Source organism: Passer montanus, unplaced genomic scaffold (genome assembly GCF_014805655.1).
Source record: "Passer montanus isolate IOZ18808 unplaced genomic scaffold, ASM1480565v1 scaffold8, whole genome shotgun sequence".
Taxonomy (NCBI): Eukaryota; Metazoa; Chordata; class Aves; order Passeriformes; family Passeridae; genus Passer; species Passer montanus.
Window position 1 is genome coordinate 1,691,701 of NW_024373256.1, and position 16,701 is coordinate 1,708,401.

Consider the following 16,701-nt stretch of genomic DNA (forward strand, 5'->3'; position numbering starts at 1 on the left):
CAGAGAGTGACAGCTCAGGAAAGCAAAAAAACAAAGGAGAAGAAATCCAGGGAAAGCTGGGAATTACCCACAGGATTCAACAGCCTTGTGGAAAAGCCACAACGCCCAAGTTCCCTTTAATTCCTTTGGAGGAGCCCCTAAAGTGCAGCACCAACACATCCACACAGATCATTCCCTGCTCTTCCTCCTCAAAACCAAACCAGGAACGAACTGATGGATTCTGAGAGCAGGGAGCTTTTCCTTGTTAGTGGGAAAACTCCCAAACCAACAGACCCCGAGGCGCCGGATTGGGAAATTCCCAGCTGGGATGGGACATTTGGGATGGGACATTTGGGATGGGACATTCGGGATGGGACATTCCTGCTGCTGGCACCTCCGAGAAGCCGAAGGGGAATTCCCACTCACCGCTCCCAGCATGATCCTGAAAATCAGCCAGCGGAAGCTCCAGATGACAATCCTGGAAGGAGGAGAGCCCTGGGGCAGGCGGGACAGGGTCCAGAGGGGGCACAGGAATATTCCCAGGAATCCTGTCTCCAGGAGCTGTGATTCCCATCCTGCAGGGCCAACGAGAAGTGAAGAAGGAAATAAGCATGGTGCAAGTGATGGAAGTTATCCTGGAATTAAAGTTAAATGGAAGGATTAAAAAAACCCCAATACTTTGAATGCTTTTTAAGGTTAATTTGGGGGAAATCAGGCACCAGTTGCCCTAAAACAGACATCCCACACAGCAGGGCTTCAGGGGTTTGAAGCTTTGGGGTTTTTTTCTTCTCTAAACATAAACTGCATAAAAGGGAGGATTTTGTAAAAATTAATAACTTCTATGAAGCAGGAAAAATGAGATTTAGGTGCTCTGGGAAGTGGCACGGGACAAGCAAGCAGTGCCACTGATTCCTCCAGTCATGGCTGGATCCAGCAGTGCCATGGACTGGGCTGGATTTTTGCCAAAATGGGGCAGTTTTAACTTCAAAAAATAGCAATTAAGATCCCATTGGGTCTTGTAATCATCAACATTCAGTGCAACGAGAAGCTCGGAATTTTTATCACAAAAAAAATTCTAAAAGGTACCAAAATTGTCCATTAGGCCACTTTCACCAGCTGCTGGATTTTACACATCCTTGGATTTAACCAAACTACCCTGGACTGAGCTCAAAGCAGAGCTGTGGGATCCCACCATGAATCCATTCCCCGGATCCTCGGGAGCAGACAGACTCCACCTAATCCATGCAAATCTGTATTTTGCATTTTCTCCTCCATCCCAGCCTACAAACACTGGAATGATTATTCCAAGAGAGGCAGAACACACAGCTCTGTTTTGACAGGTGAAGTCCAACCCTCACCATGTCTGGAAGCACCAATTTATCCCTGCCAGAACTAAATTACTGCAGCTTTGTCCCACCTCCAATTATTCTGATTCTCAAATATTTCTGTGTGATAGAATTGTATTCTGAAACCATGAAAAAAAAGACATTAAATGGCACATTGCTGAGGAGAATTCCTGAAAATTCCTTGGTGGAGCCATCAAGGCACTGACATTCTCAGCTATGTCAATTAAACCAGGCAGTGTCCACAGTTCCAGTTCATTCCCAAGGTTTCTCCAGGCACTTCACCAGTTTGATCCATAACAATTCCCTTCGCCCACCCCAAAGAGGCAGAGAAACCCATTCCAAACCCATTCCAAACCCCATCCATCCCTTCCAGCTGCAGCCGGAGCTCCCTGATCCCCCACCCCAAGATTTTTCCAACCCCTGATTTGATGTTGTCACACAGGAAAAACCACTTTGAATTTGCTTGAAAATACTTCCAATAACAGTCGTGAAACCTCGTTTTTTTTAAACCTTAATGTGCAAAAACCCCTTAAATCAAAATGGAATTTTTAAAACTCGGATTATTACACATCAAAGCCATTTAAAACTCCCCCTCCTCCCTCCACACAGCCTGTGGTTCCCAGCACAGCCCCCCCAGATGCCCACATTAATGTTTCTGGAAGGAGAAGTAAGGAATATTGTCCCAAAAGCAGCTGCAGCAGGAAAGCACCGGCTCATCCCAAAAGTGAAAGGTTAATTGTGCCTGAACCCAGCTCCGGGGCTGACTGGCACCAAAAGGGTCGTAGATCTCCCTCATTCCTGCCGGCACAAGAATCCCACTGTTATCCCTGTTTTCATATGGTAATCACCACGCTGCCCTGCTGGGGATGGGTGTTGGGGTGGCATCCAAACTCCTGCATCCCTGGGCATCCATTCCCGGAGAGCAGCACTGCCCTCACCAGCAGGGCACACCAGCAGCTTCCCCTGCTTGCTTTTTAACCCCAATTACCAGCAAGGGGCACAGAGGGATGCTGGCATCCCGCAGGACAATTCCCGCACATCCCGCGGCTCCAGGAGGATGCTCCCAGCACCCACATGGGCAAAGCCAAGCCAAGCCTCGCTGGCACGGCCTAGAGCACGAGTTCAGCCTTGCACCTGTGCTTTTATCCCAAAGGGATGGGCTGGAATCCTGGCACCAGCTGGCACAGCAGGATGGAGCTGTGCCGGGAGCAGCGCGGAGTAAACAGCGCTGCCAGCTGCTGGGCACAGCCCCGGCACCCCCGGCTGCTCTGCAGCTAAGCCAGCCCTAAGCTGGGTTTAACTGCAAGTGCAGCCAAGGACACACTCTGCTCACAGGCTGGGACAGGAGTCTGGGCCCCAAAATTCACCCAGTTTGGGGTTAAATCCTGCCTGGCTCTGGCTGCTCCTTGGTGAGGGCATGTGGGGCTCTGCTCCTGCCTCAAGGTCCTGCTAAAACCAGGTTTAGGGCAGATAAACTGGGAGAGGCTGATTTATTCACAACCCCTTTCCTGAGGGATGGAGTCTCCACAGCTGCCCACGTGGGATCAGTTTTCTGGGATCCATCACCCACTTGCATCATCCATCCATCCATCCATCCATCCATCCATCCATCCATCCATCCATCCATCCATCCATCCATCCATCCTCACCCTGGACCTGTCCTGGCCTCTTCCTTCCAGCACTGACTCATCCTGACCATAATCTGTCATTCCCAGAAAAATGTTAAGCTTGGAGAAGACCTCCAAGACGCCCAAGCCCACTCCTCTTTCAGGCTTCATCTCGTGCAAACAAACTGCTGCTGGATGCTGTTCCATGGCCACTGAAGTGCTGGATTATCCCAGACCCTCCTGTGCTGTGGTTTCTATAAAAATTCCAGCGCAGTCAGGAAGATTTGAGGAGATGAACATGTTGAACAGCACAAGTGAATCCACAGCTCAGCAGATGAGGGGGGAGCTGGGCTCCAGCTCACCCTCGCTGGGCTGTAAGATGATACCAGGCCCAAGAATTCCAAATCCATCAGCAGAACCTCCCGTTCCTCCCCGCTGACTCACACACAGTTGTTCACATCTGCCCTGAAAGCCTCAGACTCCAAATCCTTCAGATTCTTACACAGCTCCGAGGCTGGAGCCACGTCCCTGCTGAGCTTGGAGTGTTGTCACCTCTGAACAGCACTCAGGGGTTCACAGAGCCCAAACACACTGGGACACCTGAAGGATCATGAACTCCAGGATTTCTCCAGGGTTCCCCACCGACCCTCCCACCCCATGAACTCCAGGATTTCTCCAGGGTTCCCCACCGACCCTCCCAGCTCACTAACTCCAGGATTTCTCCAGGGTTCCCCACTGACCCTCCCAGCTCATGAACTCCAGGATTTCTCCAGGGTTCCTCACTGACCCTCCAGGATTTCTCCAGGCTTCCCCACCGACCCTCCCAGCCCATGAACTCCAGGATTTCTCTCCTGGTTTTCGCCCTCCTCTTGCTGCTATCACATGGGAGCAGTGATGAAGGTGAGGAAGGTGAGGATTTAAGATCCCTCCCAACCTGATCCATTGCAGGATTCTACAGTGAGATGTGTTTGCTGATGTGGCAGTGCCAGGAGGTGAACACAGCCACATCCTCTCTGTGCACCAAACACCCTGGGAAGCACATCCCAAACCCTCCTCCAAGTGCAGCAATTCCCACCCCTGACATTTTGTAGGGCAGCAAAAAACCACAGACAGGAAGGAGACATCTCCATGACCTGGGGGGACTCAGAGAAGAAACTGGGATGGAATCATGGGATGCTTTGGATTGGAAGGGATCTTAAATCCCATCCAGTGCCACCCCTGCCATGGCAGGGACACCTTCCACTGTCCCAGGCTGCTCCAAGCCCTGTCCAACCTGGCCTTGGACACTGCCAGGGATAGAGCAGTCGCATCTGGGACAGCCCCACTTTGGGGCTGTGGGATGAGAAGGCAAATATTGGAGCTTCAGGACATTGGGAGCTTCAGGAGCATCCACAGAGAAGCCATGGAGCATCCCAAAACTAACGAACAATGAAGGGAGCAACGACCTCCAGTAACATTCCCCAATCCTGGAGTTTTGGGGGTGAAACCCATCCCATAAACAGCAGCAAACCCCATCAGGGCTCTCTCCAAGAGACACTTCCCATCCTCCAAGCCCCAACCAACACATCCTTACTCCCGGGCTCACTGATACTGCTGGGAACGAAAGGGTCACGTTGTTGACCCACCTGCTCCTGTTTTCCTCACTTGGATCTCGTCAAATTTCAGCAGCTGCAGGGCAGCACAAAGCCCCCCATTGTTATCTCTGGCGCAGCCGGAGAGGGAGCCACGGGCTGGGTTTTTTTGGGGGAAAAAAAAAGGGAATAAAATCAACCTCCGATGGCGGCTGCGCCCGCCCCACACGCGCTCCGAGGGCTCGGGACACGCTCGGAACTTGGCGTGGCAAAATCCATGGTTTGGGATTTTCCAGAGGTCTCTGCTGGGGCAGGGGAGGAGCAGAAGCACGAGGATGTGCCGGAGGGGAGGAGGGAAGGGAAGTAAATACACTTTCCCCTATTCCTTTTAGGGTTTTCAAGTGTTTTGCCTCTTCCAAACACTCAAACCCCTCACGCAAGGGAGGGTTTGTATTTGTAGCTGGACATCAAGTGATGTCCAAATTTCATCTTTATTATTTGCCATAAATAAATTCAGCATCCCAAGTTAGCACAGCCTGGCCATGGCTGCAGAGGAGTCAGCATGGTCTTTTCCCCCAGTCTCCCCATCCCAAACCATTTTGTTGGACAATCACAAAGAAAGCAGGGAGGGAGGGAAGGGTTGAAAGCCTTCAGAAGATAAAAACTCGGTCCAAGCATAATAAATTTTCTGTTTTTCTGGTTTTTTAACTCAAAAATATCACCTGGTCAAAATCAACCCTCCTACCTGGCTATGCTAGGAAGAGCTCACATAATTAGTTCTTATTAATTCCCCCTCCTAAAACACAGGACAAGGTGAAAACAGCCAATTGTTTCTCTTTGTACAGAAACACCCACACATCAAATTTACCCAGAGCACGTCTGCACGGCACAGACAAATGCTGCTCCAACAGCTCCAGATTTTCCAGCTCCCAGTGCAGCTGTCTCCCTATGGATATTGTGTGTCAGGCAGCCCAGCAGCCAAGGGGAGGGAGACATCCAATCCAGACCGACTTTCCCTGGAATCAGACCTGCTCCCGAGCCCACCTCCCTGCAAGCCAGCGTGGTTTGGTTTCAGCTCCAGCCTCCAAGCACCTGTTGGGAATATCTGTGCTGCAGAACAAGGATTTATCCCTGCTCCAGGGTCTGGGGGGTGACTTTAAATCCCAAATGACACTTTGGGATTGAACCTCTCCCGGACTGCAGCACCCAAAACCCTCCACCCCAGCCCCAGGACACCACAAACCTAAGATCTGACCCAGCTTCCCACAGCCAAACCCATCTTCAACCACCATTATTAAAAATTTCCCATTTCTTGTTCCAAGTCACCTCAGCCTGGGGATACTTCACATTTCTGCAGCCACCAGAAAAAGTTCTGGCTGTTGTTGGAAGATTTGGGAGAACGTTAGCAGGAACTTTTGTACTTAAAGTATAAACTACCCAGAAAAAAAAAAAAAATTTAGCATAAAAACTTTTAAAAGCTTCCAAGTGCTCTCCAGGGTAGTCATTAGGAACTACTTAGGTAACAGGAGGGTGATAACTGGGAGTTAATGCAGCGTTAAATTAGCCCTCCTTCCATGCAGAACTTTAAGTGACAGAGGAATCAGTTGGGAGGATTTTTATTTTATTTTTTAAATAATGAAGTTAATGGATTTCCTGTTTTTAGCTCTGTGGGCGGCTGTCAATTTGAGGGATCTGTACATACTGGATTTAATTACTCTCTCTTCAAGGACGGAAAATAAGTTCAGCCCTGTTCCTATGAACAACCAGGAGCTCTTCAGCTTGGCCTCAAGGTGAGGACAAGGTGCCCACACTGGCCAGGGAGGGAGAGATGTCCCTGCAGATGGGAAACAGCATTCCCTGAAATCCTCCTGTCCAGAATTTGTGGCTGCCCCATCCCTGGCAGTGTCCAAGGCCAGGTTGGATGGGGTTTGGAGCAACCTGGGACAGTGGAAGGTTCTGCGCCCACAGGGAAATGGGAAGGGCTGGAAGGGCCTGGCTGAGAAATGGGAACAGCCAGGCAGGACAGGCTCAGGACAAGGGACACCACCAGGAGCAGGCAATCACGGCTACAAATTTACTACAAATACATGAAAAATAGAAAAGCTAAAATCCTCAGGCATCTCTTCAGCACCACACGAGGACACAGCAGCTCATCCCAGAGCCATTCCCAGCTTTTTGCACAACCTGCCACACTCATCCCATCTGTTCCTCCCAGCCAGGCCCCGTGCCCGAGGAGCTGAGCTGCTCCAAACAGGTGTCTGCTGGGTGTTAAATCTTCTTTTCTGGCAGCTTCAGAACCCCTGAGCAGCTGTTCCCCCGATGCCTTCAGTTTGAGCTTTCATATTTCCAGATTCTGGACTGCATTGGTACAGAACTCTGAACTTCACACCAAGTGCCAGCAGCTCTCCTCACAGCTCAGCCACACAGAACAATCCTTTGCCAGCCCCAGAGCCAAGGACACCACTGCAGCTTCAGCCCCAAAAGTGCAAACAGGGAATGGAGGAGAGCAGTCTGGGAGGATGGGACTGCATCACCTGAGCTGGACTTGGACAATGAACCCCAGTATGGAAATGGATCTAAACTTGTAAAAGTGTGAAAACTCCTGCCCCATTGCCCATCTTGGGTGCAGCCACAGCCAGGCTCTTCTACTGCCCAAGGTGGATGCTTTGAGGACTTTATTCCTCCCTACTTTATTCCTTTAACCTTTTTATTCTTTTAGTTTTAATTCATTCCTGTCCAGCCTCTGTTCCAGGCATCCTCTCAAGGCATCACCCCAACTCCATTTGCTCTCCTCCTCATCCCAGACTGCCATTCCCCACTCACACACTTCAGGCAGCAACAAATTAAACCCAACACCACAAAGGCACCCAGCAAGAGCTTTTTGCCAGCAGCCAGTGAGCCAGCCTCGAAATAAAAAGGCATCCTCTCAAGGCATCACCCCAACTCCATTTGCTCTCCTCCTCATCCCAGACTGCCATTCCCCACTCACACACTTCAGGCAGCAACAAATTAAACCCAACACCTCAAAGGCACCTGGCAAGAGCTTTTGCCAGCAGACAATGAGCCAGCCTCGAAATAAAAAGCAAATTAAACAAATTTCTCCTCCTGCATCACATGAGAACCCCACTGCCCTGCACAGATTCAGTTTTATCCTCATGTGAGCACAATTTTCACCCAGAGTGCTTGCAGGGAAAAATCCAGGCCAAGAGATGCTTTTCCCCATGGATTTGAAGTGAATCTTTCATGGAATATCATCTCTGCCTCCTTGATTTTTCTTCCTGAATGGAGCAGGTATAGCTCAGGGTAATGATTGTTGGGTAATTGATTAACCTCAAGGCAGATACCCCTGTCCAACACCCAACAGACACAGGAGGGACACCAAGGGCGGGATCTGAAAGGTCTGTGTGATAATTGTGGAATTTTTAAGGTTGGAAAGGCTCTCTTAAATCATCCAGTGCAATGATGAGTCCAGAGCCACCACGCTCACCGTGTCCCCAGGTGCCTCACGTGGTTTTTGAGCAATTCCAGGGATGGCAATTCCACCACTGCCCTGGGCTTGACAACTCTTTCCATGGAGATATTTTTTTCCTCAATTCGAAGAGAAGACCATGAGTGGTTTCTGATGGAATTTACCAGGGCAGAAGGAATTTTTTAATGGAAAGGGTTTCAGGCATTGGAAATGCCCAGGGAGGTTTGGAGTGCCCATCCCTGGAGGTGTCCAGGGAATTCCTGGAGGTGGCGCTCAGAGCTCTGGGCTGGGGACAAGGTGAGGACTCAAAATAGTCTTGGAGGTTTTTTCCAATGTGAATGACTCCAGAATTCCTGAACATCTTTTACACCCAAAAACTTAAAAATAAAACCCCCAACCAACCAACCAACAACAAAAAAGATCCTATTTAAACAAGCGACCATGACAAAACCACTCCAGTACATATAAATACGATTTTTCTGATTCTAAAAGGGGATTTGTTCTGTCCACACTCAAGGCTGTTTTTCAGGATTACAGTTAATAAGAAAATGGGTATTGCCAGGTCCTTTTGGACATCCCTCCATCCCAATAAAAAGCAAACAAGAGTCTCCATTCAGCCCCATCCCTGATGGAACCCAACCAGCTCCAAGGAAGCTTCGGGGCTGGAAATCTGCTGCAATTCAGGGCTGCTTTCATCCAGGCCTTTTGCAACACCATGAGCTCAGAAGTGACCAAAGTGACCCCAACACCCACAGGCTGAACCTCCAGGAACCTCCAGGAACAAAGGAAGGGGGAGCAAGAGGGAGAAGACCAAATGTGGATCGCAGGAAATCAAAAAGCTGCTTTCAAAAAGCTGGTTTTAAAGAGATCTGAGGAGATGGAGGAGGGAGCAGCAGCTTTTTGGTGATTGTGGGACAAATGGCAAAAAGTCAGCTGGGTTAGGAGGTTGTTCTCTCCCTGCAGAGTGCAAAGAGGAGCAGACACACACAGAGGCAGAAATGCTGATGGTCAGACACCTCAATTAGGGAACAAGGCTGAAAACCTCCCTGGTGATCCAAAACAAAAAAAAAAAATCAAAATCAAAACCAACCCAAAAAACAACAAAACAAAAGCCAACCCCCAGCCAGTTTAGCATCATTTCATAAAGTAACACAGAGTGCAGTGAGAATTCCTAGTCAGAGAATCCTGGGATGGTTTGGGTGGGAAGGGATTTGCAAGATCAGCTCATTCCACCCCCTTTCCATGGGCAGGGACACCTTCCCCTGCCCCAGGCTGCTCCAAACCCTGCCCAGCCTGGCCTTGGGCAGCTCCAGGGATCCAGGGCAGCCACAGCTCCTCTGGGAATCTGTGCCAGGGCCTGCCCACCCTCATTTTCATGGCTCCTGGAGAAAGTCACAAGGCTGGATAATCCAAAAATCCAATCCAGCAAAAATCCACCTAGGGCAGCTCCAAAGATCCCTCCCTCCAGCCCTGCTGCAAACACCACGGAGCTGGTAAAGAGAGCAGGGGAGCAGAAAAGCAGCAGTTTTCCCCCCAAAATTCCCATTCCCTGGGTCCTGCTGCCAGCTGGAAGGATCCAGCAGCTCCAAGATAACACAAGCTAAGATTTTCCTGCGCTGCTGGCAGCCTGGGTGGTGGCTTTGCCACGTGAGTGACATCACGGCCACTTGTGAGCACATTCCCCGCCATATAATTAAGGATTTTTGCTTCTCATTTGAAGCAGCAGCTTTTTACATTTCGCTGGAAACCGCTGGAATCGACCACATGAAAACAACAATCAGCCAGGCTAGTGACAAGTGATATTAAACAGCTCCTCACAGATGTCCCAGCACCACAAAACTTGTTCCCCCTGTAAGGAATCCAAATGACTTCAGTGCCTAAAATGAACCAGATGAATGATTTCAGTCCTCACTCTGCACTTATTAAATCAGGCTGAAAAGTCCTACAATGCTTTGGGGTGGGAGGGACCGTCGAGATCATCGTGTACATGCCCCAGAACAGAAGGATCCAGCAAAAAAAAGAGCAGTTTTTAAGTGTTCAGCAACATGAAACCAACCTGGAATTGTAAAACTGTAAAAAGCAGGTATAGCTCAGGGATTTTCCACACAAATAATCATCCACACCCTAAAAGCTGGGAAAATATCCTGCCACTGCTTTAATCCTGCAATTTCAAGTGGATGGCAGCACCTCTTGCTCCAGGAATGAATTCAATTTCTGGGCAGAAATCGCTGCCCAGGCTTTGATGCAAACGTTCAGTCATTGATGGGGAACTTGTCAGGGAGGCTGGGGGCTGGGATTCCCTAACTGGAGCCATGTGGGAAGGCAGCTGGAACACCAGCACTGCTTATCCTGGTGATTTATCAACCACCTGAGGCCACGTGTGGCACCCAGTGACACCCTGGCTGCAAGAGGAGGGAGAAATGTTCTGGTTAAAAATCATCTGAAACTAGAAAAGGGAGCCAAATCCAAACTGAATATATCTGTTATTTGTTAAAATAATTATTAACCAGCCTGTTTTTAAATGACTTTGGGCTTTATACACAAAAAAAAATCTGTTTTTCTTTTATACAATCACAATTTGGGCTGGAAGGGAACTTAAAAATCATCTAATTGCAAATTCTCAGTTGGGCTAGAAAAGGATTTAAGAGATCAACCATTTATAAAGTGAGTGTGTCATTCTAGGTGACCACATAAGCATGGATATTAAGGATAAATTATTTTTGAAGTATCTAAAAATGTGGAGATAAAGAGAAGACAGCACAGCAAAGCTTCCCAAAGGAAGGAAACTGCAATTCCAAAGGAGAGCCCAGATCCTCTCCTGATGCATCTGCAGAGAGGGAGTTTTAGCATCCATGGCATCCCAGGACTCAAAAATGAAATCAAACCCTTCAAGATATTCCTGTACAGGATCATTTTCCAAAGAGAAAGTGCTGACCCTTAAAGAGCAGCACGTGTTGGGAGCTGCTTTAATTTCATTTTACTTTAAAACCTCACCAAGGAGAAGTTCAAAATGCTGTTTGTAACTGAGTCAGAGTTAAAAGGTACTCAATAAAAACCTTCACTGATTTCTCCTGGCCATAAATCCAAAAGGTAAGATTGTGCAACACCACTCCTTCATATTTAATAATAACAAACAGATGGGAAAATATTCTAATAAATTATTTGAACTGTCCAAGCTGTGTGCCAGAAAGTCCTGGCCAAATTCCCCTGCTCAACCATCTCTGGAGCATTTTCCCTGCAGATCTCTGAGCTCTCCCTGTTCCTGGAGGGGGAAATATCAGCATCCAGTGACTTTCTCTTAAACTAAATTTAAAAAGAGATGAAATCACCACTGGAGCTACATCCCAGGGCTGCCACAGCACAGCCAAACACGAGGAAGGGTTTTGCAGGACAGAGAAGGAGCTGCAGCATGGCTCAAACCCCCAGGGATGGGGATTTATCCCTGCTCCAGGGTCTGGGTCACTCCTGCTTTGGGGGGTGACTTTAAACCCCAAATGACATTTTGGGATTGAACCTCTCCAGGCTCCAGCTCCCATCCCAAGGAGCCAAAACACCTGGGAATGCTGGAGCCTTGGGGACAGAGCTGCCTGTGCTGAGCCCAGGGATGGGCAGGAGAGTGGGGATGGCCCCAGAGCCTCGGGCACAGCCAGCTCACACCGGGGCCATCCTGGTGCCTCAGGTTTGGCTTCTGTATTTTCAGGTTCTTGCTGCTTTAGTGCGTGGGTCTGAGCTTCATATTTGGGATGGTGAGCTCTGTGCACAGAGCAGGGAGACAAAACAATTCCTGCTCTAGCTGGGGACAAATGATCCAAATCTCAGCCCAAGAGCACAAACACCGTGGGCTGGAGAGAGAAAAACAAGCAGGATGGGAGCTGAAAACCTAAAGCTGTAATTGGACAATGAACTCCAATATGAGAATGGACCAAAACTTCTAAAAATGTGAGACCTCATCCATTTTGTGACCATGTTGGTTCATCTTGGGTGCAGCCCTGGCTGGGGTCTTGCACTGCTCAAGGTGGATCCATGGAAGCCTTTTAATAAATCCCTGCTTTATCCTTTAACTTTGCCCAGCCTCTGTTCTAGGCCAGCCTTCCCAAGGCATCAATTCCATGCAAACACCAATCCCAGAGCTCACATTTAAAGGGTTGATTCTAAAGCACCAAATCTTGACTCTGAAGTGTTCTCCTCCTCTCCCTGGCCACTGCCTGTCTGAAAAGCTGAATGAGCCAGGAGAATGTTATTAGGAATGTTATTAGGAATATTAAGAAGCCATGTAAATGAGAATGGAAAATATTTACATGACATGTTGTGATAAAGGGGACGAAAAGTGGGATTTGAAAGCTTAGCAAAGGACAGATGGGAAGAGGCAGAGCTCTGCATTATCCCCCCAGACACCTCCCTGGCACTCCCCTGCCCATCCCTCTGGGAATTTCTGTCTCTGCAGGCTGTGCCTTCCCTGGCTGAGACATCCAGCACAGCTGGGCAAATCCCAGTGCACTGACACTGCCCCACATTTCCACTGGGATTTCCCTGCTGGTTCCCAACCTGTATTTAATGAATAAAAAGCTCCTGGCAGTGTCTGCCCTGGGGACAATCTGTGACAAAGGGCTGTGCTGTCACTCTGGCAGACACATCTCACGGATTGTCCCTTCCAAAACAACAGCATTCCCTCAGGAACCCAAACCAAGGGACAAGAACCATCTCCCTGGAGGTTTCTGCCTCTCATCCTTCACCTGTTCCATGTCTCTTTTCCCCCGAGGATCCTTTCACATCTCCTCCCTCTCTAAGCCACCACATCAGCACAGATATTGAAGAGAAATGATTTTTGAAGTATCTAAAAACGTGGAAATAAAGAGAAGAAAGCACAGCAAAGCTCCATATTCCTTGTGGCTCCTTCAGGTGCCAAAATCCCCAATGGTCACCCAGGAGCCTTCTCTCCTCCAGGTAATTTTGGGATGCATCCAGGCCCACCCCTTCAAAAAGAACAGGACAACACCAGAGAGTTGCCATAAAACTTGGAGTTCCTCTGAGTCCAGGCACGGGAGCTGAGGTGCAGCAGAGATTTCAGCTGCAATTTGCTTTGAAATCCTGACACTTATCTGCTTGGAGCAACAGCAAATATGTACCTTGGCTCCTTCCAGCTTCCCAGGGATGGCTGGGAGGAGGATGGCTTAACACTGCGGTTTCACCCGGCCTGGGATGGAAAAAAAGCCCATGAGAAAAATCATTTCCCTGGGCTTAAAGTAAATAAATGAATCCCATTTCTCGAGGAGTTGCAGGGATGCAGTGAGGGGGTGGCCAGAAATATTTGGCTAGGTAGCATTGCCCTGAAATCAGGAATGGGAACATGAGTCTGGGACGCCCCAGGGCTGAGGGAATATCTCAGGAAATCGAGGCAGCCCACACAGGGCTCGGCAGGAAGCAGCCTTGTGTGCAAAGATGCCACGAATGACAGAAAAAACACAAAATATTTCAGCTCCCAGGAAATTCCTGTCAGCAAACAAACCTTGGGGACAGCAGGAGAAGCGGCAGCTCCATTCCTGAGCTCCCTGGTGGTTTTGGGACACGGCTCAAGCACTTTGTGCTCCTTCCCTTCAGGTTTTGTACATTTGATCTTGGACTGATTTAACCCCAAATCAGGAGTTCAGATGATGCAGTGAAACCCCACAAAGACCTTCCAAACCTGGTTTTTAATGATGCTCAGTCATTAATGAGCTCCTGCTCCCATTTAAAGGGAGGTGAAGCAGGGGAATACAGAAAATCTGTATCAATATAGAAGATCTGGATTGTGTATGAATACAGAAAATCTGGTTACCAAGAGCTCTTCACATGCACAACCTCACTAAACCACACAATTTCTGTTACCACTGAAGTCTAAATTTGTATTTATCTCTCAACTACAACACGTTTTCTTCCTCATTTAAAGACGGCAAGGCAAAAAGACCTGCAGCAATTCCAGAAATCCCAACTTTTCCTTCTGTTGATCCAGAAATCTGCTCAACCCCAGTGCATTCCCACAAATAATACCAAGAAAACAACATTTTTGGCCAGAGGGACTTCAAGAAGAAATGCACAGACAGCTCCATTCATGGAGTTTGTTCCCTGCTCCGGGCACATCAAGGAGTCTGGATTTAGAGGAAGATCAAACTTGACCTCTGGCTCTCACTTCCACCAGTTTTGATGCATGAAGAGAACACAGAAAATGCAATAAAGCTCAAAATAGAGACTTGTGAAGAATCCCAGAGAATTCCAAAAGGGGCTCTGCCAGCATAAATACAATTAAACAATATTTAACCTTCAGTAGCATCGAGCTGTCAAATAAATATCTTAAGAAGACAACTTAAAAGAAGGGGAAAAAACAATCCCACATCATTCCTTCTCCTCCTTCCTGCAGGAAAAAAGGGATAAGAATAGATAAGAACACAGGACAAATGTCCTGGAAAAAAGCCTTAATTTTATTGCTCAAATGAATGGATTTTTAATCCATGGCCAAAAGAAAGTACCAGAAAGGGCAGGAAAACTGATTTTTTTCCCATTTTTATTGCAATGCTGTGGCTGCTTCCAGCTGGGATCCTGCAGGGAGATGGAGAAGGTGCTCCAGACCAAGAGCTTTTCCAATCCTCTCACTGATTAATAAAAGACAAAAAAAATCAATCATTTAACCTGACCCAAACTTCTTCTGTGCTCATCAAATATTCCTGATGGAAAGCAACCAAAATCCACGGATTTCCACCCAAACTTCCACACCTCAGATCTATTAAAATGATGGAGAATATCCCAAGAGTTGGATTCCTTAAAAAGGGTCCAACCTCCCTCTGAGCTCCCCACACAAGTGCCAGCTGCCCTGAGGTGTCCAATGCCAAGATCTCAACCCTTTAATGAATAATCCTTCCACAGAAGAACATCCACCAGGACCCATCATCCCCAGAAGAAATGGAGCTCCAAAACTCCATGGGAAGAGCTGGAATCACCCTCATCAATCGCTGCCAGAAAACTTTTATGGGATATAGATCAGGGCAGAAAAAGGGCACGGAATGGGAAGGAGCCACAGATAAATCAGAAGTTGGAAGTGACAGTGGATAATGGAAAAGAAAAACTCCAGCAGCTCCTTGGATGCCCTTTGCTTTATTGTGATTATCCAGGGGTTACTCTGCACATCAAGGTTTATTTAACTTCAGGAAAACACAAAAATAAAAATCAAACTTCGTCCCCAGTGCCAGACCTGAACTTTGGATGGAAGCAAAACACAAAAATAAAAATCAAACTTCTTCCCCAGTGCCAGACCTGAACTCTGGATGGAAGCAAGCCCTGAAGGCAGCTCTGCCCAACTCATCCTCCCTCCATCCAAAGCCTGGAGACAGCACAGGGAGCTCAGACAGCTCCGTGCTGAGAGGTGGCAGCCTGTGGGAGCCAGCACTGATCCACTGTTTGCACTGGAGCCTCCCCAGCTTGTCTTTCTCACTAGAAATCAGGAGCAAACCCTCCTATCTCCCACTTCGGAGGTGGATTCTGCTTTTAGGTGGGTTCTGGACTCACCAAACATTCCCCAGAGCTGGTGAAGCCAAGCAGGTGGATTTTCCCTGGAGTTAGGGACAGCTGGCAAGCCCTGCAGGGACACAAAGTGCCAAAATTGCTTGGCATCTCAAGATCCTTAGAGCACAAAGGTTTAAAATCCAGCAGAATTCCATAAATCAGGTGGAGGCCAGGCTGGACAGGGCTTGGAGCAACCTGGGACAGTGGAAGGTGTCCCTGTCCATGGAACAAGAGGAGCTTTGAGGTTCCTTCCAACCCAAACCATTCCATAACTCCATAAAATAAAGCCAGTGTCCTCTGCAGCTGCTGTCACACCTGCCAAAAATCCTCTTTTAAACGCTTGTCTGGGTTTGTTTCTTTTTAAAAATAGAGCAAAAGGCTGAAAATAATCCCACAATACAACATTTACAGGAGCACTTTGTGGGGGTATTGCAGGTCAGCCTTGCTGGGGGACTTTGCTCTGATTTTCCAGAGAAAAACTCATCCTTTGTAATGAAATGGGAACAACCAAGAGAGGGAGAAGCAACAACCCCCAGGGTATTTGTATTTTTTAATCACAAACAGGGAGCAACCAGCCCAAGCTGGGATGTTTGGACACCAAATCCTCCTCAAAATGTGAGCTGTAATTCAGACCCACCTTTTCCCAGCTGGGAAAAGGCTGCTGTAAGATTTTGATATTTTTTTAAGAACTGAGCTGGCACTTCCCTGAACCCCAGGCTTGCTCCTGCTCCTGCACAGAAGGAGAACTGGGAGCAGGCAGAAAGGCTCGGGTTTAATGCGAGGCTTAACACAAATCCAGGGAAAGCTTGGGACAGATAAGAGAGAGGCTCCTGCAAGACAAGAACAAGTGCTGGCTTGATAAGGAGCCCAGGAGAGCTCAGGGCCAGGATCAAACCCTGCAGGTGAACCTGAGAACAGGCTCAGTCTTACACACCAAGAGCAATTACAGCTAATTAAGCTAATTGCCTTTCGCCTAGTGTGGAATCATGCATGGTTTGGGTTGGAAGGGACCTTAAAGCCCATCCAGGTCCAATCCCAAAACTCTCCACCATCCCAAGGTGCTCCAGCCGGGCCTTGGACACTTCCAGGGATCCAGGGGCAGCCACAGCTTCTCTGGGAAAGCCATTCCAGCCCTTCCCCACCCTCACAGGGAGGAATTCCTTCCCAATATTCCATCTATCCCTGCCCTCTTCAGT

General features: G+C 48.4%; 1 protein-coding gene across 3 annotated transcripts in view; it reads right to left on the bottom strand.

The window, feature by feature from the left end:
• LMF1 (lipase maturation factor 1) overlaps positions 1-16,701 on the bottom strand; it is a 125,600-nt gene that overhangs the window by 81,360 nt on the left and 27,539 nt on the right. For all 3 annotated transcript variants that reach the window (XM_039732423.1, XM_039732422.1, XM_039732424.1), the window contains exon 4: positions 406-554. In XM_039732423.1, the coding sequence (XP_039588357.1) occupies positions 406-554 (149 nt within the window). The remainder of the gene's footprint in view (positions 1-405; positions 555-16,701) is intronic.